A 22404-nucleotide genomic window follows, 5' to 3' on the forward strand; every position below is an offset into this window, starting at 1 on the left:
ACGGAAATTCTCAAATTTTATTTGCAGTCAACTAAGGAAAGTTGAGGACCTTCGGACAATCTGTGGTGCTCGGTCAAAAGGCCAGATTTGCCTTTGTCTTAGAATGCACTGGCGTTCCTTTTAAGAAGCACCATTTTAGACACACACTCTGACGTTCAAGACAGTGACATGAGTCTATGGAAAGTAAAGGCTCACGAAGTGAGAGCCATTGCTACCTCAGTGGCTTTCCAGAGGAATATGTCTCTCAATGACATTCTGGGGGCCACCTTTTGGCGAAGCAATTCGGTGTTCGCTTCGCACTACCTAACTGATGTGAAGACGACTTACGAGAATTGCTGTGCGCTAGGGCCTTACGTTTCCGCAGATGCGATTTTGGGGGCAGAGAGCGACACTCATCCTATCCTGTAGATAATGGTTAGGAAGTGTTTTTTATTTTGGTTATGGTGTTTTTGTTTTTATGGTTGTTGGGTCGGCCACCGGGGGTGGACGTCCCAGTCCTTAGCTTATGTTATGGCATCATGACGTAGCTAGGCTTGGTCAGGTGGTTGGTTTTGATTCGTTTGCCCTCATAGTTTGGTCATATGGTCTAGTCGCATTGTGGTCTCGCCCCGTTGACAGATCATCTAGAACTCACCAGCTATATAGGTCACTACCTTGCTGGAGACTCTAGTAAAGCAGAAGCAGGCTTGGGTGACAGTAATCACGAAGTCAGCTATGCTAACAGGTAAGGAACCAAGGCGTCAATCGCCTACATATATTTGTTTCCTAAATCCTATTCTGTCTCTTCCCACCTCCAATGGTGGGATTCAGCTATATATATATCTGTCAGGTAAGTCTCATGAACAAAATGATATTTTAATGATAAAATAAAGTTTGTTCATACTTACCTGGCAGATATATATAATCATAGTGCCCACCCATCTCCCCTCAGGAGACAGTGGCACTAGAAAATCTGAATAGAAAATGGGAATGGTTCCTGATACCCGCCTCCCAGCGGCGGGAATGGGAACTAACCACCTGGCCCCACTGCGTGTGTCGTAAGTTTTTGAAATTCTGTCGGTCTTCGGAGAATACAGCTATATATATATATCTGCCAGGTAAGTATGAACAAACTTTATTTTATCATTAAAATATCATTTTCAGACACCTTTTCTCTAGAACCTGTTGTGGCTGTTCTGCAGGTTGTGTAAGCACCAAGCTCCTTTTGGCCTCAAGCATCTCACCTAAGGCTGGGTTTGAATGGCAGGATGACTGGCTTTTATCTGTTCTTCCTTCTACTCCCTCTGCAGAGGGACTGGGTGCAGATGTAGGTGAATATTCAATTGAGCAACTTGTCTTACAGCTTGGGTGACTAAGATGTGACTCCCTCTGCTCTTCCTTTTAGCAAAGGGGTGGGGTTGTGAGAACTGTATACAGCCATCTTCCAACTTGTGCAACCCTGTTGGGACAAGCATATGGTTAGCATGCAGTGGGTCCCCGTTAGATTGCGGATCAGCAATCACGGCTCAGTTAATTGTGGGTTTTTCTGTGGAACTTATCTCCAAGTATATAGCGTAAAATTGACTAATTCGCAAATTTTTTCGCAGAGCAATATTCACTAATTACTGTATTTTCTTTTTATTTTCATGATTAAATACATTTTTTATGATAAAAAAATTATTTACTAATTTTCACATATTAACATGAATGTAAACACAGCAAAATATCAATAAAATGCTAAATTAAAATCCTGCAAAGTCACATAACAGCTTACCAGTGTTCATAAAGACCTCATTTCAACCTCTCTCTCTCTCTCTCTCTCTCTCTCTCTCTCTCTCTCTCTCTCTCTCTCTCTCTCTCTCTCTCTCTCTCTCTCTCTGATGTGACATTCTCTCGGTGAGGCGTAATCGTTCATGGTCTGGATAATCTACCCGATAATACGCGTCTTACATACAATTAGCGAATGAAATATAGCTAAAAGTGTTCGTGAACTATCGGTGATTAGCTTAATATCAGATTAGAGTGATAAACCGTCTAATAAGTTGTTTACGAGTGAATTAATAAAATCTGAAAATCATGGAGGAGTCAGCCAACAGTGGCAAAAGGTGGAGAAACCTTGCTTGCATCGGAGATATTCAATATGATGAATTGGCAGGAAGGGAACTTGGTTTGCTGATCGTGGAGATGAATTGCAACATCAACCAAAAAGATGTGAAAGCATTCACAGACATATTGAAAGGATACGATCCTTCAAACTGGAGCAAATCTGTAGAAAATATAATGAAAATAATAGAAGGGATACCAATGAAAGTTCAAGTTATCAAAAGACTTATAAAGAAAATCTACAAAAATCAACACATTCCATCAAAGAAAATAAGTACGGTGGAATTAGTGAATATATTGATTGATGCAATAGGCAAACGGATGCCTAAAGCATGTAAACTATGTAGAGTGTGGTATAGCATTGTAAATCCACAAAACCTGATTAGGAAATGCTATGCTTGCCACGTACCGACACACCCTTCATGTGCTGAAGTTGAGCAAAATAGAAATAAGGACACAAAAATATTTTGCTCAACATGTCTAGTATGGATAGACAAGGTCATTAAATCAAGACTTAATGTACAGATTGTGGAGGATGAAGAAGAGGAAGAAGAGGAAAATAGAAAAGAAGAAAATAAGACTGAAGAGAGAGAAAAGATTAATGAAAACAAAGAACAGGATAATAGTATGGATGCAGAGAAACTCATAGATTCTACATATGAGGCAATACAGCAACATACATATGAAGAAATAAATTATGACATGATAAATCAAAATAAAATCCCAAAGAGGTTGTACCCGGATCTCCATACTGATGGGAAAGAACAAGAAAAAAAAAAAGAAAAGAAAGACACAGTATCCACCCTTTTGAAAAGAGGGAATTGCAGGTTTGGTGAAAGATGTTATTACAAACATCCCAAGATATGTTACAATTATGAGATCTATGGCAAATGTGCATATCTAGATGGCTATGAAGAGGAATGCAGCGATCTACATCCAAAAATATGTAGAAACTGGAAAGAAGGAAATGGATGTAGGTTTAATAAGAAATGTAGGTACATGCATCCTGTAGCCATGAAAAACCAAAATCAAAATCAAATACATATAAAAAACCAAGGTAAAAATGAAACAAATAAAGAAAAAGAACAAAGATCATGTGATGAAGGCAAAAAGCAAGCCAACAACACATTATGAAATGTCAGCACCACGATATGAGCATCAGCACCTAGATATAGCACAAGGAACAAGCAATGTATCTATGATGCTGGGGATGGTGCAGATATGGAGATAAGTGCAGGTTTATGCACAAAGTGAATAAATATGAAGCTGGAAGAACAAATACAATGGAAAAGTTGGATTTTTAATGTACGAATTTCTGGAAATGAAAAAAGATCAACATATCAGAACAGGAAAGAGACGGGAAAATCCGTATTATTACCCATATTAGATAATGGAGATAATCATGCAAACCATCATAGTGATGAACGCAGGGTTTTAGTTTCGAGTAACTCAAAAGAAAGATAGAGTTCTTAGAAGAACTAACCCAAAATGAAAAAATAGAAATATTGAATATAAGTGAAACCTGGTATTCCCAAGAGACTGGTAATGATGACCAGATAAAGGGTTTCCAAACTTATAGATCAGATAGAAAAATAGAAATCAGGGGAACTGCGATATATGGGAGAGATGCCAATCAAGGAAAAATCTGTGAGAAATATAGTAACACAGAATGTGAATTAATAAGCGGTAGAATTTGAATCTGAAAAATTAGTGAACATTGTAATATATAGACCCCTAATACTAAAAGAGTTTGACATAATAATTGAAAAATTGGATGAAATATGTAGAAATCACAAGGACTGGACTATACTCCTAACCGGAGACTTTAACTTTCCTTTTGTAGAATGGAAAGAACGAATAGGAGACTGTGGTTGTATTTATACATATAAAAAGAGAGCAATAGTAGTGCAGAAGATAAGAGGCAATTTGAAAAGCTATTAGATATGCTAATAGAACATAACATTCAGCAAATAAATCACCTACCAACAAGAAAGGATAATATTTTAGACCTAGTATTTGTGAATGAGGTGAACTATGTTAAAGAAATAATAGTATATAACACGAGTATTTCGGACCATAATGTCATAGAACTAACAGTCCGTTCCAGAACATCGAAAACAGGGAAAAAAGCAAGAGACGAAAAAATGGGAAGGATATGGAAAATACAATTTCTATAGTAAGAATATAAATTGGTCAAAAATAAATGAAGAATTAAACAAAGAATGGGAAAACATATTTGTAAGTGATGATATACAGGTAAATACCGATATATTATATAAAATATTAGAGGAAATAGTGGAAAAATATATACCGAAGAAAAAGTAATCATCAGTCACGAATTCCAAGAGACAGAAGGATCTTGTTCAGAAAATTAGAAAGTGGAAAAAGCTCTTGCAAAGAAAAGACTGCATGGAAAGTGATGGAACTAAAAAGTAAGATAGAAAATGCAGAACAAAAGATTATACAATCAAAAGAAAATGAAAAATGGAACCTAGAAGAAATGACACTACAAAATATCAAGCAAAACCCTAAAATTTTTATTCATATGCAAAAAGATGAATAAAATAAGAGTAGAAATAGGCCCTCTAAGAATTGAAGGGCGATTAACGAATGAAAAAAGGAAATATGTAACATATTAGCAGAAAGATATAAGAGTGAATTTACACCTATAATTGACAATGAAGATAATGATACAGAAATAAGAGATGAAAATACTGAATACTTATCAGATATAGATATTACAGAAGCTGATATTGTGCAGGCTATTAATGAAATTAAAAATGGATCAGCAGCAGGACCAGATGGAGTACCTGCCATATTGTTAAAGAAAGTGGTTCATTCAATCGCAAAGCCGCTAGCAATATTATTAAGACAAAGTATAGATACAGGCAAGATTTATGATGAGCATAAATTAGCATATATACTCCTACTTTCAAAAGTGGTTCAAGACTAGAGGCAAGTAATTATAGGCCTGTGAGTCTGACATCTCATATTATGAAAGTATATGAAAGGGTATTGAAAAAAAATATAATGAAACATTTAATGAAAAATAGATTGTTCAATATAGGACAACATGGTTTTGTACCCGGAAAAAGTACACAAACCCAACTGTTAGTCCACCATGAAAGCATATATAAAAATATGATAAATGAAAAAGATACAGATGTGGTTTACCTAGACTTTGCAAAAGCTTTTGACAAGGTAGATCATAATATATTAGTGAAAAAAATGAGAAAACATAACATTTTTGACAAAGTAGGAAGATGGATAAAAGAATTTTTGCAAAACAGAAAACAGATAGTGATTGCAAACGATGAGAAATCGGATGAAGCTACGGTAATATCGGTGTACCACAGGGTACGGTGTTAGCTGCATTGCTGTTTGTGATTATGATTGCAGACATAGACAGTAATGTTAAGGACTCAGTAGTAAGAAGTTTCGCAGATGACACAAGAATAAGTAGAGAAATTGCTTGTGATGAAGATAGGAGCTCGCTACAAAGAGACCTAAACAAAATATATAAATGGGCAGAGATAAATAGGATGGTATTTAACTCTGATAAATTTGAATCAGTGAACTATGGTGATAAAGTAGGAATGCTATATGCATATAAAGGACCTAATAATGAGACAATCACAAACAAGGAAGCAGTTAAAGACCTTGGTGTGATGTTGAATAGGAATATGTTATGCAATGATCAAATAGCAATTCTATTGGCAAAATGCAAAGCAAAAATGGGAATGTTGTTCCGGCACTTCAAAACAAGAAAAGCTGAACACATGATTATGCTTTTATAAAACGTACTTTACGTAGTCCACTTGAATATTGCAATATAATATGGTACCCACACTACAAAAAGGATATTGCACAAATAGAGAGAGTGTACAAAGGTCATTTACAGCTAGAACAGAAGAAGTTAAGGACCTTGACTACTGGGAAAGACTACAATTCTTAAATTTATATAGTCTTGAAAGGAGAAGAGAACGCTACACGGTAATTCAAGCATGGAAACAGATAGAAGGAATTACCGAAAACATCATGGAACTAAAATTATCAAAAAGAGCAAGCAGAGGTAGATTAATAGTGCCAAAAACTATACCACGCACCAGCATCGATAATGCAGCGTCTATTCAATGCGCTACCAGCTCATCTGAGGAACATAACAGGAGTGAGCGTAGATGTGTTTAAGAATAAGCTCGACAAATATCTAAGATGCATCCCAGACCATCCAAGACTGGAAGATGCAAAATATACCGGAAGATGCGTTAGCAACTCTCTGGTAGACATCAAAGCGCCTCACACTGAGGGACCTGGGGCAACCCGACAAGTGTAAGGTCTGTAAGGTGTAAGGTAAGGCTCTCTCTCTCTCTCTCTCTCTCTCTCTCTCTCTCTCTCTCTCTCTCTCTCTCTCTCTCTCTCTCTCTCTCTCTCTCTCTCTCTCTCTCTCTGTATACATATCCTTTAATGAAAAACAGCAAAATATCAATAAAATGTTATCACTTACAGAGTCCATTTATACTCTGTTATATTGATGTATTATCGTAATGTGTATAAAAAAAAAAGATCGTCCTGACATTTGTAATTGTTTTTACTGTAGGTACATGTTGCCATATTTTTTCTTTGATTTACTGAACTGTACTTTTTTACAAGTTTAGTTGACTCTATGATTATCACACATATTATAACAGTACACAAGTGAATATTTGATCACTGTTGATGTTTCATCTCTAATCACCGCTGAATTTCATACGTAAGCAACACAAGGTTATACTGTACTCTCCTCCCCAGCTTGTCAAGTCAAGTCTTGTCCCCAGCTACTGTGCTGAGACTTCAGTTGTAAACACCAGTTCTCTCTCTCTCTCTCTCTCTCTCTCTCTTAATGGAATATGAATTACTGTACTTTTATCATAAAATTGTATGTACAAAATTAAAAATAATTCCATTAATACATTTGTTTCTTTTAGCAACTAAAAACTTATTTTTCTAGTTCTTCAGTGGCAGGCTCAATCAGCTGATTCTCTGAACATAAATGTTACAAATGTTGGGACGATCAATTTTGAATACAGTATACATAATACGATGATAACAGATTATTATAATACTGTATAGTACAAATGGATCCCATAAGTGAAATAACATTTTATCAATATTTTGCTGTGTTTACATTAACATTAATATTTGAAAATTAGTAAATCATTGTAACATGTGCATACACAAAAGACTATTTTAACACTGTTGATTACATTTATAATTTGGTAATTTTTTCCATGCATATTTAGATATTTAAGTACATACTGTAAAATGTTTAACTCTACTTGTGAACTTGCTGTTTCCCCTATCTGAAAAAAGAAAATAGGACAGCTTCAGTTCTGTATGAAAGAAAATGGATGTGTATGAATGTAGGAGGGACTTGAGTTTAGTTTTGACATGTAGCTGTAAGTCATATATTTTTAAGGGTAATGTTGTAGGATGACTTTGAAATTATGATAAAGGGTTTTAGAATGATAGTTTAAGGTATATATGGTGTTTGAACTATTAAAATAGGCAGTTATAAGCATTTTTAGAGGGAGGTCTTTGGTGTTTAAACAACTAAAGCAGGCAGTTATAAGCATTTTAAGACGGGTGTTCCAACTTATCGTAGATTTTTGCTTAACACCGGTGGTTGTGTGGCCCCTAACCCCTGCAATTACCAGGGACCCACTGTAATGTTTTCTTAATTGAGCAAGGATCTTCACCTTCTCTCAGACCCAGGGCCCTAATGCTCCATCATCTCTGTCAGACCAAGTAAGAGGTTACAGGGGTCATTGCATCCCTTGCTCACTTTCATGACTGAGATTGTGACATTTCTTGGGTGTTTTAAATTTCCACTCACTTGGCAGACATGAGCTTTCCTAAAGAATTAGCCTCCTACATAAAAGGCAGTGATGTGTATTTCTGTAGGGACAGATATAAAATCTTTTAGATAATTTGTATTTTTCAAGAGTATACAAACCTAAGCCTTTTATCGCAGTTCCCACCTCAATCACCCTCTTTAAGGTCCCTGAGGCTGAAGAAAAAGTGCTTGGAGACATTAGGTGAGAGACGAATAGTTTTGCATAAATGATTCTGGGTTGTATATGTAGGTAGGAAAAATACAAACTACCTTAAAAATTTATATATTTTCCATGATTTTAGCTGTACTAGATAGGTATTTCAAAAATTTTATCCTAACTCTTTCCTTAGAGTTAAAGATTTTAGTATAAAATGTTGAACTCTGCTAGATCCCCACTCATATGGAGTAGCATTTCAGGAAATGGTGATACAAATAAAACAGCCAGAGCTATGTTGTAAGTATGTCAGCGAGTAAATGGTAGACTTTTTGTAACGTTAAGCCCACAGTAAGATTAGCACACTTCAGTACATTAAAAACCTACTCAGAAGTACAGCATTATGGTCTCATCGGAGAATTAGTCACACCCAGCTAGCAATGGTTACTTGATTACCACCCCACATTAGTGGCCACCTCATTAATTGTTAAGTATACTGTACTTTACTTGGCTATTCTAGTTTGAAACATTCCCCATTTTTTCACAAAGATTTTTAAAAATCTATAATTTATTAGAAATCATTTGAATTTTCATGAAGGGGTTGATTTATTTTATATTCACCATCTTGTCTGAATGCAGACTGCCAGAAAGATTACCAGTCATGCTTTGAGGGTACTCATTTGTCCTTACTAGATGAGAATATATAGTTGAGGTTGGATAGGGTCATTTTTCAATGTATATTTCTGTAGTATATGATGAAACAAGATATGAACCTTGATCCAATTGCTTGTCCTTGGAAGCTGTTTCATAACTTTTGTTTCCTAACTGGCTTTTTTTTTTTTTGGTCTTTGGCATGCCACTAAATAATTTTTGTGTATATTTATCTAAACTATCCCTTTTCACCGTAGGTGATATTGTAACTAATGTTGATGTGTATAGAAGTTTTAGACAAAAAAGGAAATTTGCCAGTCAGGTGACAAGACACGAACAAAAGCATGCAAGACTTCTGAACATGGTCTTTAATTCTTCTTTCTGCAGGCAAAATCTGGCACCAGATGTATAGTTTCAAACAGATGCCCATTTAGATGACACTGGTGTTAGATACTTCTGTCCTAAATGAATGGTGCTGTAACAAAAAATAACTGAAGGGATCAGCGTCGTAAATTTGATATCAAAATGAGAATAACAGGACTTATTCCTGCACGGTTTCTAACGCTCGTGTCACACTTGGTTCTCCTCATCAACATTCTGCTTGCAAGAGTAAGTACTGTACCGTAATTTATGTAAATATAGTTCTAGCCACAGATCTACATGAGCTTATTGTTAAAAATTAGGGTTGGACCTGACAGAGAAAGATATACAGTATTGTACTTTTCACCCCTTAATTTCTTCGTTTATTAATTCAGTGGGCTTGTTTTCCAAAGCTGTTGCAAGACTGCACTGGTGTAATAAAATGAGGTACTGTACTTTGTCGTGGCTATCACTCATTCTGTGTGCCCCAGTGAAAATGCCTTGGTGTTTAGCTTGAAAACCTAAATTTTATAAAACCAAATCAATTCTGTGCACACTGGTAGAGGCAAAAGGATTTTAGAAAGTGCTGTGACTCTCGTAATTTATATTTTATGTAAATGATTAGTACAGGTACATTATTTCATATAAGTAACTTACCAAGTAATAGCATAGCTAACACTTCTACTCATGTGGCAGCCATTTAAAAATTTGCAGAAGTGCTTCTATTGTTTTTGTGTAGGTGACAAGCCCTGCCCACCATCGGAGCACCCAGAGAAACAACTTGGCAGGTAAGCTCAATTTTGCCTCTGCTGGCTCATCGTACACATCGGCTCCATTGCAGCAGTTTTGCTCACAAGTTTTCAGTTGTATTTTGGTGATGTACAGTTGCTTTGTTTCGGTAGCCAACAAGTTTTTGTCAACTTATTAGCTTTTTTGGATAGTTAGCAAAGTTTTTTGTAGAATTAAGTGTGATTGCAGCACTTATAGTTTTCGCCATTGCAGCAAAGGGTGTAAACTAGGTTAACTGAACTAGGTTAACAAAATCTTGTTATGATTCTTATTCAATATACAGTAAATGTAGGGGGCAAGAATGTAGTAAGGAGAAAACTTGTGATGAATGTTTTTCTTGGGATGAGAAGCAGTGGAAAGTGCTTAAGTTGCAATTAGATGAATTGGAGAGGGGTAGGAAGAGGAAAGTGCTTCTAGAGCTGAGAGGCGGTCACTTAGCCTAGAAACTACACCTAAACCTGGTTTAGTAGTTAGTCTTGCTCTTCCTTCTCCTATTCCTGCTTTTTCTCCTAGCACTGGCCCTCCTACTATTCAACCACCTACTCCCGTTCCTGGCTCCCTTGCTTCCGACACATATACCATTGCCAGTTTCGAATCTCGGTTCATTAGTATAGTGGCAGAATTGGGAGAGTCGCTGAGAATGATTATGGATAAAGTGTTCGCCGAAAAAGTGGTGAGTGACAGTTAGTGCAAATGGAGGAAGTGGCTATCTGTCCCATTGGTTCTCTAGACGAAGGTCCCTGTCATACTCCCCTGAACCTGGGAGAAGACATAAACGAATTCCAAGGGTGGCCGATGGGGTTTACCCACAGGTAGTCGCTCCCTCAGTCGAGCCTGTTGCACGATCCCAGGTGTTGACAGGCAGCCATTGGAAAGGTGTCTCTTCAGGAGTGCATCACGTCTCCAAGTTCCAATTACAGTATTCCGAAATGGACAGGAGGCGCAGGAAACATTATCTGGATGCTTCATGACTGCTAAAGTGCCCTTCAGAGGGTGTGGGTCAGCGTTCAGACCTACTGCCAGTATGATAAGACCAGTACTAGCCCACAGCCTTCTTGTAGTTACGCTGTAGCTACATGGGACAGTCCAGAGGCCTTCTCACCTGAGAGCCCATCCACTGAGTGCCCTCTCCTGGCTCCCAAGCACCCAGTGTCCTCTCATAGGCGCCCAGCATCATCGACCAAACATCTGGCTTATCTTTGCCACTTCCCAAGTGTCCGGCATCATCTCCCGAGCGCCTGGTGCCAGCTCCCGAAAGCACAGCGCCAATTCCTCAGTACCTGACACCTGCCTCTGAGCGCCAAGCGCCTGCTCCCAGACGTGTTTCTCCTCTTCAGTTGGTTCAGAGACCATGGTCTACATCACCTTTTGATCAAGATGAACCATCATTGGCTCCTATTGAGCAACAATTAGCTGAAATAATGAGCTTACTGAAGAAAGCTCCCTTTGCTTCCAAGACTTCTCATGATGCTATCCTGTCCCCAGTCTCCTCAGAAGAGGAGGTCAGTCAAGAATCTGCTCCTCCTCCTTCCTATTCAGCTCTTCTTCAGTATCTTTTGGTGAACTTCCCCACCTTTTTCTCCCTAGCTGCCCCGGTCTTGCCTGCCTCGACTTTTTTTATGAGGAGTCATCCAGACAACAGGACTAGACTCCCCAAGATGGTACAGGCAGTACCCAGTTATTGGCGGCCTCGGTTATTGGCGATCCGGTTTTATGGCACTTGTCTAGCAACAACAATAACTGGATTTTTGGTGCCAATAATCACCGGTTATCAGTGCCAATAACTGGGGATCGGCACCGATAACTGGGGATCGGCGCTATTATCGCCGATATTCGGTTATTGGCGATTTTCACTTATCGTCACGCCATCGGGAACAGAACCCCCGCCAATAACTGGGGTCTGGCTGTACTTTCATCCTCCAAGAAATCTCTCAGGGAGATGGGAGATTGGCTTTCAGTGCAAAGGGAGCAAGGGAAAGCATCTTCTTTCCTCCCTTTCGCTAAGTTCGTAGGAGATATTTATCATACGTCTTTCCTCCCTTTCGCTAAGTTCGTAGGAGATATTTATCATACGTCTTTCCTCCCTTTCGCTAAGTTCGTAGGAGATATTTATCATACGTCACTGGGAAAGCTCCTTCCTTGGGAGTTGCTGCCTCCTCCCAAGGGGACTTCTCTGGCCTCATCGACTCTTATTGACATTCTGCGTTCTCATTAGCGAAGATAATGTTTTCGTTGACGGAACTAGATCACCTTGTTAAGGATCTTGTCATGGTTTTTGAAGTTTTAAGCTTTCTTGACTGGACAGTGGTAGCTCTGGCTAAGAAGATTGAGGACTTCCAAGATTTATCGGGAGACATCGCCTTGGACTGGCTAGTAGTCTTGTCCTGTGCGGAGAAGGCCATTAGAGATGGCTCTCTAGAGCTTTCCACTCTATTCACATTGGGAGTACTTTAGGAGAGAGCTCTGATGCTCCTTTACTACTAAGGGAGTCACTCAGCTGCAGAAATTGGCCATTTTATTTTCTCCTCTAGACAAACTTCACCTCTTTCCGCAGGACACTGTTAAGGAAATTGCGTCCGATCTTCAGAAGAAGTCAACACAAGATCTGTTGGCTCAATCCTCCAAGTGCCCCAAGAATTCACCTGCCTTTGCACCCAAGACAGCCTCTCTCCTCCAGCAGCAGCTCTTTCATGGAGGTAGACCTAGATATCAGTTTAGGACCCGCTCCAATGTACATTTCACGGCAAGGTCCATTAAGAAGGGTTCAACAAAGGTAGTGCCCAAAAAGTGAAAGTGAAGTCCTTCATGTGCTGGTAGGAGCTAGACTCCTGGAGTTTGGGGAAAAGTGGCTGATCAGAGGAGCAGAGCTGTGGATCATCAAGGTTCTGAAGGTGAGTTACACCATTCTGTTCCGGAAGAGCCCACCGTTAGTCTCTTCTCCCATCGCATTGTCAGCTTAATCAAGAGGCTCAGAGAGACATTCGGCCCTTTGGAGGAAGTTTCCTCCCTCCTCCAAAAGAGGGCCATAGAGGAAGTCAAGAATACCAACACATAGGGCTTTTACAACCATCTCTTCGTGGTTCCGAAAACATCGGGGCAGGAGATCAGTCTTAGATGTAAGCCCCCACAATCATTTTGTCCGGAAGACGTAATTCAAGATGAAGATGAACCATTCAGTCCTTTCATCCATTCACCAGGGTGACTGGATGATAACGTTAGACATGCAGGCTGCATACTTCCACATTCCAATCCATCCAGACTCCAGGAAGCATCTAAGGTTCGTTTATCAGGACAAAGTATGTCAGTTTTGGGCCCTTTGCTTCGGTCTTTTAACGGTCCCTTAAGTGTTCACTCAAGTCCTCACTCCTCTCTCAAAATGGATTCACTTGATAGGGATCAACATAATTCTGTATCTGGACGATCAGCTGCTTTGATCCCCGTCAAAGGAAAAGTGCATGAAGGACTTGCACAAGGTTTGCCAAGGAACTGGGCCTTCTTTTCAATCTACAGAAGTCTCAGTTGACCCCGTCCCAAGAGATCCTGTATTTGGAGATGACTCTTAACTCTGACTTTTTGGGCTTTTCTGTCTCCCAAGAGAATTTCTAGCTGTCTTCAGATAGTACACAGGTTTATATCCCTTTCATCTTGCTTGGCTCAACAATGGATGAGCCTGCTGGGGATGTTGGCATCCATAGAGATATTTGTCAAAAAATGGGGCAGACTACATATGAGAGTTCTCCAATTCTTTCTAAAGGCCAACTGGGACAGGAAAACACAGCCAGACACTTACTGTACTTTGGAGATCAAAGTTGACCTGCAGTGGTGGCTGTCTGAAGAAAGACTATCAGAAGGGAAGTCCCTTCAACCTCTGAACCCTGACCTAGACTTTTACTCAGATGCCTCGGACTTAGGCTGGGAAGCCCTTCTGGGAAATCAGGATGTATCTGGCACGTGGACCCCAGAGCAACAAAATCTACATATAAATGTCAGAGAACTGAAAGCGGTTCATTTAGGCCTTTAGTTTTTCTCGACCTTGGTCCACAACACGGACAATGCCACAGCCTTAGCATACACCTGGAAACAAGACAGCACTCATTCCTTTTCTCTCTGCGAGGCAGCAAGAGACCTACTCTTATGGGTGGATCAAAATCAAGTGACTCTGGTCACCCAGTTTATCCAGGGAAAATTGAATGTTTTGGCGGACGAACTGAGCCGTCGGAAGCAGGTCCTTCCTACCAAGTGGACCTTGGATCCTCTGGCCTGTCTAGATCTTTGAAAACTGTGGGGCAAACCAGCATTAGACCTGTTTGCCACCTCCAAGAACCATCGTCTTCCTCTCTTTTGCTCTCCAGCCCCAGATCCTCTTGCATGAGCAACAGACGCCATGCTGCAAGACTGGTCCAATCTGGCTCTGTATGCTTTTCCTCCCTTCAGCATGATCAGGGAGGTGATAAACAAATTTCAAGCCCACCACAATCCAACTATGACTCTCATAGCCCTGTTTTGGCCCCTGAAGGAATGGTTCCCGGACCTTCTGCGGTTATTGGTGGATTTTCCATGACTCCTTCCCCAAAAACAGTCTTTACTCAAACAACCCCACTTCTGAAGCCACCACTAAGGGTTGTCTGCTCTTGCTCTGACAGGCTTCAAACTGTCTGCAAGCTTGTCAGAGCAAAAGGCTTTTCAAGGGGAGCTGCAGAGGCTATTGCAAGATGCAGGCAAAAGTCTTCTAGCCCTGTCTACCAGGTCAAGTGGGCAGTCTTTTGCTGATGGTGCCTCAGGCACAATGTCTCTTCTTCTGAGATATATATAAAGCAGATTGCTGATTTCCTCCTATATCTGAGGAATTCTAGGAATTTGTCTTCCTCCACCATTAAGGGGCATCAAGCTATGCTTAGCTGTTTTTAAACACAGAGGCCTGGATCTTCGTCAAATTTGGACGTTAACGTCAAAGCAGAGGAAGGACAATCTGTGGTTTCTTGCAACCTGGATGTAGTCTTGAAGTGGCCGGCAGGTCCTTCTTTTGAACCCCCTTCATTCCACCTCTCTTAGGAACCTCACTCGTAGACACTCTTCCTCTTTGCATTAGCTACTGCTAAATGCATTAATGAAATTCAAGCCATTGATAAAAGGTAGATTTTTCCCAAGGGGATGTAGTTTGTGCCTTTACCCTAGGTTTTTTGGCTAAGAACGAGTACCCATCCAAGCCCTGGCCTCGTTCTTTTACCATTAAGAATTTAATGGACATCCTTGGTTCCAGGGGAGAAGAGAGAGTACACTGTCCTGTAAGAGCTCTGAGGTACTACAGTATCTGAGTAGGACAGAAAATATCAGTGGTCCATCCATTAACCTCTGATGTTCAGTTAAGAACCCTTCTCATCCTCTGTCTAAGAATGCCTTGTCGTTCTTCCTGAGGGACTTGATTTTGGAGGCACATTCACAAATCCAGGAAGACATGTTGCCTACTTTTAAATTGAAAGCTCATGAAGTCAGAGCAACAGCTACCACTTTAGTGTTCAGGCACATTATGTCCCTCTCTTCTGTTCTTCAGTTGACCTACTTGAAGTGTAAATCTATTTTTGCATCTCACTATTTGAGGGAGGTGGAAAGTGTTTGATAATTGCAGTACCTTGGGACCATTATCAGTGGCTGGCATGGTATTGGGTGAGGATTCATAGGAAGCACTTTTTCTCCTACTATCCTTTCGCCTTGGTGTAGGGTTTTCAACTTTTTGGGGAGCCTGGGGTACAGTGTACCTTGAGTACCCTCCAGTCTTAGTGGATGGGTTGTGGTGTTTTCAGAGTAGGTGACAGTATTGTCTGGTTGTTTTTAAATTTGGTACTGCTCCCAGGGCAAGGGCACTTTCATATGCTCTGCTAGCCATCAGGCCTATTCTCTGTTGCAAAGCTCCCACTTAAGTAGAGGCAACCCATGGCTCAACCACCACATCACTACAGGCTAAGATGAGCACCAACCAGAGGCAGTATTCACCTGCAGTAGCTCTCTTACCAGGTGAGGAATCAACAAGCATTGTATCAATGCTGACAAAATTTTCTGTTTCAAAGTCATTATCATGCTTTAATGTTTTGGAGTAGAATATGTCCATATATCCCACCTCCATTCAATGTTGGATTCAGCTATGTAAATATTTGGTAAGTTACTTATATGAAAATTACATTTTCATAATAAAATTAAGATTCATATATACTTAACAAGTAATTACAGAGTCGGAGCCCACCCTCATCCCCTCTTATGTACATAAGGGCACAAACAAATTGAGCTTAATGAGGTTGTTTCCCGGGTGCTCCGATAGTGGGCAGAAACTGTCACCTACACAAAAACAATGATGCACTACAGCAAATTTTTAAAGACTGTTACAAGTAATTACTTGGTAAGTATATATGAAACTTAATTTCATTATGAAAATGTCATTTTAAAAGGTGAAGAAATATACCTCATTATTGTGGCAATACTTTTGTCCTGTTTACATGTTGGTGAATTTATTAAAAACTGTTTTTGGTGTACAGTATCTTTATAATGCATTACAGGTTTATGTATTTCAACAAAATTTTAATCCTGTATGTACAATGCCAAATAAAGTATGGTTGCAAGTGCAAACAGGGTTCCTCATAACTTATGGTAAACAATGGCCTTCAGATGCTTGGAACCACATCTGGATTTTTTGGGATTCTAGAGCATCCTTATGTTTATTCATATGCAGTAGTAGAATAAAATTTCTTTTTATATAAGTAACTTGCCAAGTAATTACATTGCTATAGTTTCTATTAACTGGCAGCTAAAAATTTTGAAATTCGTTGGTTTGGCTATTTTGTTAGGCTAGTTGACTACTTGTAACCCCCACCCACTTTTGGGGTAAGATAGGAACAACTAACAAAAGTATTCAGTTTGTTTCTGCCGGCTAATGGCTGTACACCAGCTTTTAGCAGAAGCTCTGATTTTGAAATTCGTCTTTCCTATTGATTTCTCATCGTATTTGGTGAAGCATTCTTGCTTTGATAGCCTTTCAGCATTATTAGATATAGTTAGACACTGTTTTTTACTTTTATTGTGATTATAACGACTTTCCTTATGTACTGGTTGTGACTTTACAGTAGTTGACTTGTTTTTTCCAAATGTCAGACTCAAGTTCGACTAGCTTTAGATATTGCAGCAAAGGCTGCAATAAGACGTGTTGACTAAGAAAGTTACGATTCACATTCTATCTGCATGGATTGTAGGGGACAAATTTGTTCAGAAGACTTACGATGTAATGAATGTGTAGGCTGGGACAGTAAGAAGACCTTAAGATCTCATTTTAAACAAACTGGCTAGAGATAAAAAGAAAAGCCACAGCCTGACAGATTAGTAAGTCTTTAGCTGTCAAGGATTTCCTGTTGATCATGATATTGATGATGCTAATGCCGAGATTGACATTCCTGTTATTTCTGTTGATTCTGTACTCAGTTCTCTTGCTATGCAACCCGCACCTTTACCCGGCTCTCTCACTTCCAAAAACCCAATACCATTGCCAGCCTTGAGTGTAAAATTAATAAAAGGTTCAGAATTGATTGTTGAATCTATTGTGCAATTAGCCTCTTTGGTTAAGGTCCTTCTGGATAATAAGAGTGATTCAGAGCACCCTGTTGCTCCTAGTGCCAGTGCAGTGTCAGTGGAGTGCATGATTGTGCCTAGTGTCAGCAATGTGTTGGTGGAGGAGGTGGCTGCCTGTCCCGCCGATTCTCCAAGGCAAAGGTCAATGTCCTACCTCCCCTCAACCTGGGAGGAGTCAAAATGGTAGCCTAAGGAGGTCGGTGGGGTCTGCCCATGGGTAGTCACCCCCTCAGTTGAACCTGTTGTTGAATCCCAGGTTGCAGCCAAATGCCGCTGGAATGGCGTACCCTGGACATGCATCGTCTTTCATCTAGCTCAGGTGATTCCTCTCCCAGACGCCAATGGCATTTTGAAAAGGCGTATGGGTGATGTCTCGTTCTCCTCCAGTACAGTGTAAGAAATTCAAGGAACCTGTTTGCAGTCCTCTCCCGTCTTGCCGTCATTGGGACAGTCCGAATGCAGGTTTTCCTGTTGTTCCTCCCATGATAGGAGTCAGAGAGCAGCTTCCAAGTATCCTGCTTCTTATAAGTGCTCTTTGTTTAAGGCGTCTTCTTCTGAACGTCCTCTTGCACCTGAAACTCCTCTGGCTCCATTGCCCTGCGGTGTTGGAAGCTCCTGGACTGCGAGCGCCTGAAATTGTCTTGGTGCTTGTTGGCTCCTTCTCACGCAGCTGTGTCAGAGCACCCGAGTGCCCTCATTCGACTGTCCACTCTGATTCATGGACGCCAATTAAGATGGCGCCCAGTGGCGCCCGATCTTCGTTGGTACCAGAGCGTCACCGTGCTTATGCTGCCGACGCTTTGACTCCTTCAGCTGTTATTGTTCCCGAGCAGTTGGACATTCTTCTGTGTCTCAAACTTCCTCACCTCAGGCTTTACCCTCTTCTAGCAAGCAAGCACCCTCGGTGGTAGACCCGATTTAGAGCAAGCTTGACAGTATTTTGAGCCTGTTGAAGAAGGCTCCGTCAACCCCCAACCTACGGGCTTGGCTTTGTCTCCTGTATCCTCAGACGGAAAGAAGAAGTTATCGCTCAAAGATGCTCGTCCTTCAGCTTATGCATCGCTGCTAAGGTATCTTCTTGCTATCTTCCCAAATTGCTTTTCTCCTGCAGCTCCTTCTTCACCCACGTCGACTTTTCTTAAGGAGTCACAGTCTTCAAGTCTTCAAGACTACCCAAGTTAATGCTTTCTTCTTCTGCCAAGAAAGCCTTCGGTGTTATTGAGGGATGGCTAGCAGAGAAGAGGGAACAAGGTAGAGCCATTTTCAGCCTCCCCCTCCTAGATTGTCCAAGAGGAGGCAGCTATCTTATGCCACAGGGGAAGCTCCTTCTCTGGGAGTTTCTGCCTCCTCCCAGGGAGACTTCTCTGGGTTGATCGATTCCTCTTGTAGATCTGCCTTTGCTTCAGCGAAGATCATGTTCAGTTCGACGGAGCTCTCACACCTTCTTAAAAACTTGTTTAAGGTATTCGAAGTGTTGAGTTTTCTTGATTGGGCAGTGGGCTTTCTTGCCCGTAAGATTAAGGACTGCCCTACTATTCCTGAAGATAGTGCCTCCGACTTGCTGGGGATCCTCTTGTGTATCAATAAAGGAATCAGGGACGGTTCCCAGGAATTAGTTTCCCTTTACACAATGGGAGTTTTAAAGAAGAGAGATCTGTGATGTTCCTACACCTCTGGGGAGTGGCTCCCTCCCAGAAGTCGGCCCTTCTGTTTTCCCCACTGGATCATCATCACCTGTTCCCAGGGTACAGTTCTGAGGTTTCTTTGGATCTTCAGAAGAAGAATATGCAAGATCTTCTTGCCCAATCCTCTAGGTGACCTAAGGAGATACCTGCTCATACCCCCCAGGACAGTCTCCCTGCTGCAGACTCAACCTTTTGTGGCAGCAGACAAAGATCCCTTTCTAGATCCTGTTTGTCCAGCAGATTTGTCTCCAGAGCCATTAAGAGATCCTCATCCCATTCTTCTCTCACAAGTGAGAATTTCGTCTTACTGAACTTCTGTGAGAGCCAGGCTCCTTCTCTTCTGGGAGAAGTGGAGAGAGGAGGGGCAAAGCCCTGAATTGTCAATGTTCTGAGGAAGGCTATTCTATCCCCTTCAAAGAAAAGCCACCTTTAAGCAGCTCTCCAATAACATTGTCATCATACTCCAAAGGCTCGAGAAGAAGTCTTTGGCCCTCTCAGAAGTAGTGTGTCGTCCTTCTCAAGAAGGGGCGATAGAATTAGTTGAGAATATGGGCTCCTGGGGTTCTACAATCGTTTTTTTTGTGGTGCCCAAAGCCAGAGGGCTGGAGGCCTGTCCTGAACATCAGCGCATTGAATGTCTTCGTTGAGAAGACAAAGTTCAAGTTTGAGACAAATTGAACTGTCATGTTATCCATTTGCCAGGAAGACTGGGTGACATCTATATACATGCAGGATGTGTAGTTCCATGTCCCAGTACATTGGGAATTGACAAAGTTTCTGAGGTTCGTGTTTGGGAACAAAGTGTTCTAGTTTCCCACTCTGTTTTGGGTTATTGATGGCGCCTCAAGTGTTTATCAGAGTGCTTGCTCCCTTAGCAAAATGGCTCCATCTGATGGGAATCAAGATCTCCCTTTACTTGGATGATTGGCTACTTTGGGCCCAATTGAAAGAGAAATGTTCAGAGGACCTTCAAAAGACTCTTCTCCTAGCCCAGGAGCTGGGATTGATGACCAACATTCAGAAGTCTCAGTTGATTCCATCACAACAGATTCTTTGTAGGGATGATAATAGACTCAGAGTTTTCAGGTTTTTCCCTCACCGAAGAGAATACAGCTTGCCTCAAGATAGTGCACAGATTTCTTCTTCTGGACCAGTGCTCTGCCAACGAAAGGATGAATCTTCTCAGGATGTTATCGTCCACAGAACAATTCTTACTCGTGGGCAGACTTCATGAGATCACTCCAATTCTTCTTAAGAATCAATTGGAACAGGAAAAAATACCCAGACTCTTTCATGTTCCAAGTAACCCCAGAGATAAAGGAGGATCTGTGTTAGTGGAGCTTAGAAGGAAGGTTGTCGCAAGGGAAGAAATCTCTTTCCGTTGAACCCCAACCTAGACTTCTCAGACACGTTGAACCTAGGTTGGGAGCTCTGTTGGGAGACAAAGAATATTTCAGGGACTTGGTCTCCGGAACAAAGAAATTTGCGCATAAATGTCAAGGAGTTGAAGGCAGTTCATCTGGGGTTACAATTTTCCAAAAAAAGTGTACAACAAGACAATCACAGTGCACTCCGACAGTACGACTGCCTTGGCGTATATCAAAACCGAGGGGACACACTTTCTCCCTTTACGAGATGGCAAGGGATCTTCTGCTTTGGGCAGAGAATTTCAAGTCAAGCTTCTTACTTGCTTCATTCAGGGAAGCTCAACGTTCTGGCGGACAAGCTAAGTTGCTGAAGACAGGTGTTAACCACGGAGTGGACTCTGGATCCTCATGTTTGCTCAGATCTTTGGAAGTTGTGGGGACTCGGTCGTGAGACCTGTTCGCAACTTCCAGAAACCATCTTCTCCTCTGTTTTGCTCGCCAGTTCTGGATCCTTTAGCGTGGGCAACCGATGCCATGCTTCAGGACTAGTCAAACAGTCACCATGATGCATTTCTACCTTCAGCATGATAAGACAGTTGATCAACAAATTCCAGACTCGCCAAAAACCTGTCAATGATCCTAGTGGCCTCCTTTTAGCCAATGAAGGAATGATTTCCGGGTCTTCTCGACCTCCTTGCAGATTTCTGAGGCTGCTACCTCAAAAACCTCATCTGCTAAAACAACCCCACTTCTGGCATTTTCATCAGGGATTGTCTACTCTGGCCCTGACAGGATACAGACTGTCAGGAAACTTCTTAGAAAGAAGGGGTTTTCAAGATCGGCTTCACAAGCTATTGCCAAATTCAGGGGACAGTCCTCTGATAAAGTATATCAGGCTAAGTGGACAGTTTTTAGAGAATGGTCAGAAAGTGCAGAGTGTTGTCTTCTCAGACATCTATAGCCGAAATAGCAGACTTTCTACCATATCTTAAGGGTTATAGTGCCATGTTAAGCTCTGTCTTCAGACACAGAGGAGTGGACCTTTCCTCTAATCAGGATTTATCTGATCTGATTAGATCGTTTGACACTACGAGACAGAAAGAGGCAGCAGTAGTGCCATGGAACCTTTGCTTGGTCCTTGAATGGTTGTCTGGTCCCCGATTTGAGCCTATGCATTCGATTTCCTGAGAGATCTAACTAGAAAGACCTCTGTCTAGTCGCTTTAGTGACCACAAAACGAATCAGTGAGGTCCATGCAATAGACAAAAGAGTGGGTTTTCCCAAGAAAATGCTGTCTGTTCCTTCTCTTTGGGATTTCTAGCCAAGAATGAGTCCAGTTCAATCCATGGCCTCATTCCTTTGGAATTAAAAGCTTGTCGGAGATTGTAGGCCCAAATGAGGAAGAGAGAGGTACTGGAGTGCCCTCCAGTTGTTAAGTAGTTGGGCAGTGGTTTTTAACTTTTTATGGTATTAGGTGACGTTTATTTCATTGTTGTTTTTCTGTGCTGTGTCCTTCTGGACAGGGCAACGTTATTGCCCTGTCAGCAATTGGAATCATCCTTGCTACAAGGTACCCACTAATATAGTAGGCAAGCCTCAGTTATACCGCCGCTCCACTATATGATAAGGAGAGTGCCAATAGAGGCAGTACCTTCCTGCATCAGCTCCCTTATCAAGTAAGGAAACAACAGGCATTTTTTAATGCTAGCAATCCTTTTTATTATCAAATTCATTACCACTATTAATGTTTTGGGGTAGATTTGTTCATGCATCTCACCTCCTGTCAGTGTGGGAATCAGCAATGTAATTACTTGTTAAGTTACATATATAAAA

General features: G+C 41.0%; 1 protein-coding gene across 1 annotated transcript in view; it reads left to right on the forward strand.

Moving 5' to 3' along the window:
• LOC136853121 (transmembrane protein 107-like) overlaps positions 1–22404 on the forward strand; it is a 218256-nt gene that overhangs the window by 52795 nt on the left and 143057 nt on the right. Inside the window, exon 2 of the mRNA XM_067128420.1 lies at positions 9147–9368. Within this exon, the coding sequence (XP_066984521.1) occupies positions 9285–9368 (84 nt within the window). The 5' untranslated portion in view covers positions 9147–9284. The remainder of the gene's footprint in view (positions 1–9146; positions 9369–22404) is intronic.

Source organism: Macrobrachium rosenbergii, chromosome 26, assembly GCF_040412425.1.
Source record: "Macrobrachium rosenbergii isolate ZJJX-2024 chromosome 26, ASM4041242v1, whole genome shotgun sequence".
In the NCBI taxonomy this organism is placed as follows: domain Eukaryota; kingdom Metazoa; phylum Arthropoda; class Malacostraca; order Decapoda; family Palaemonidae; genus Macrobrachium; species Macrobrachium rosenbergii.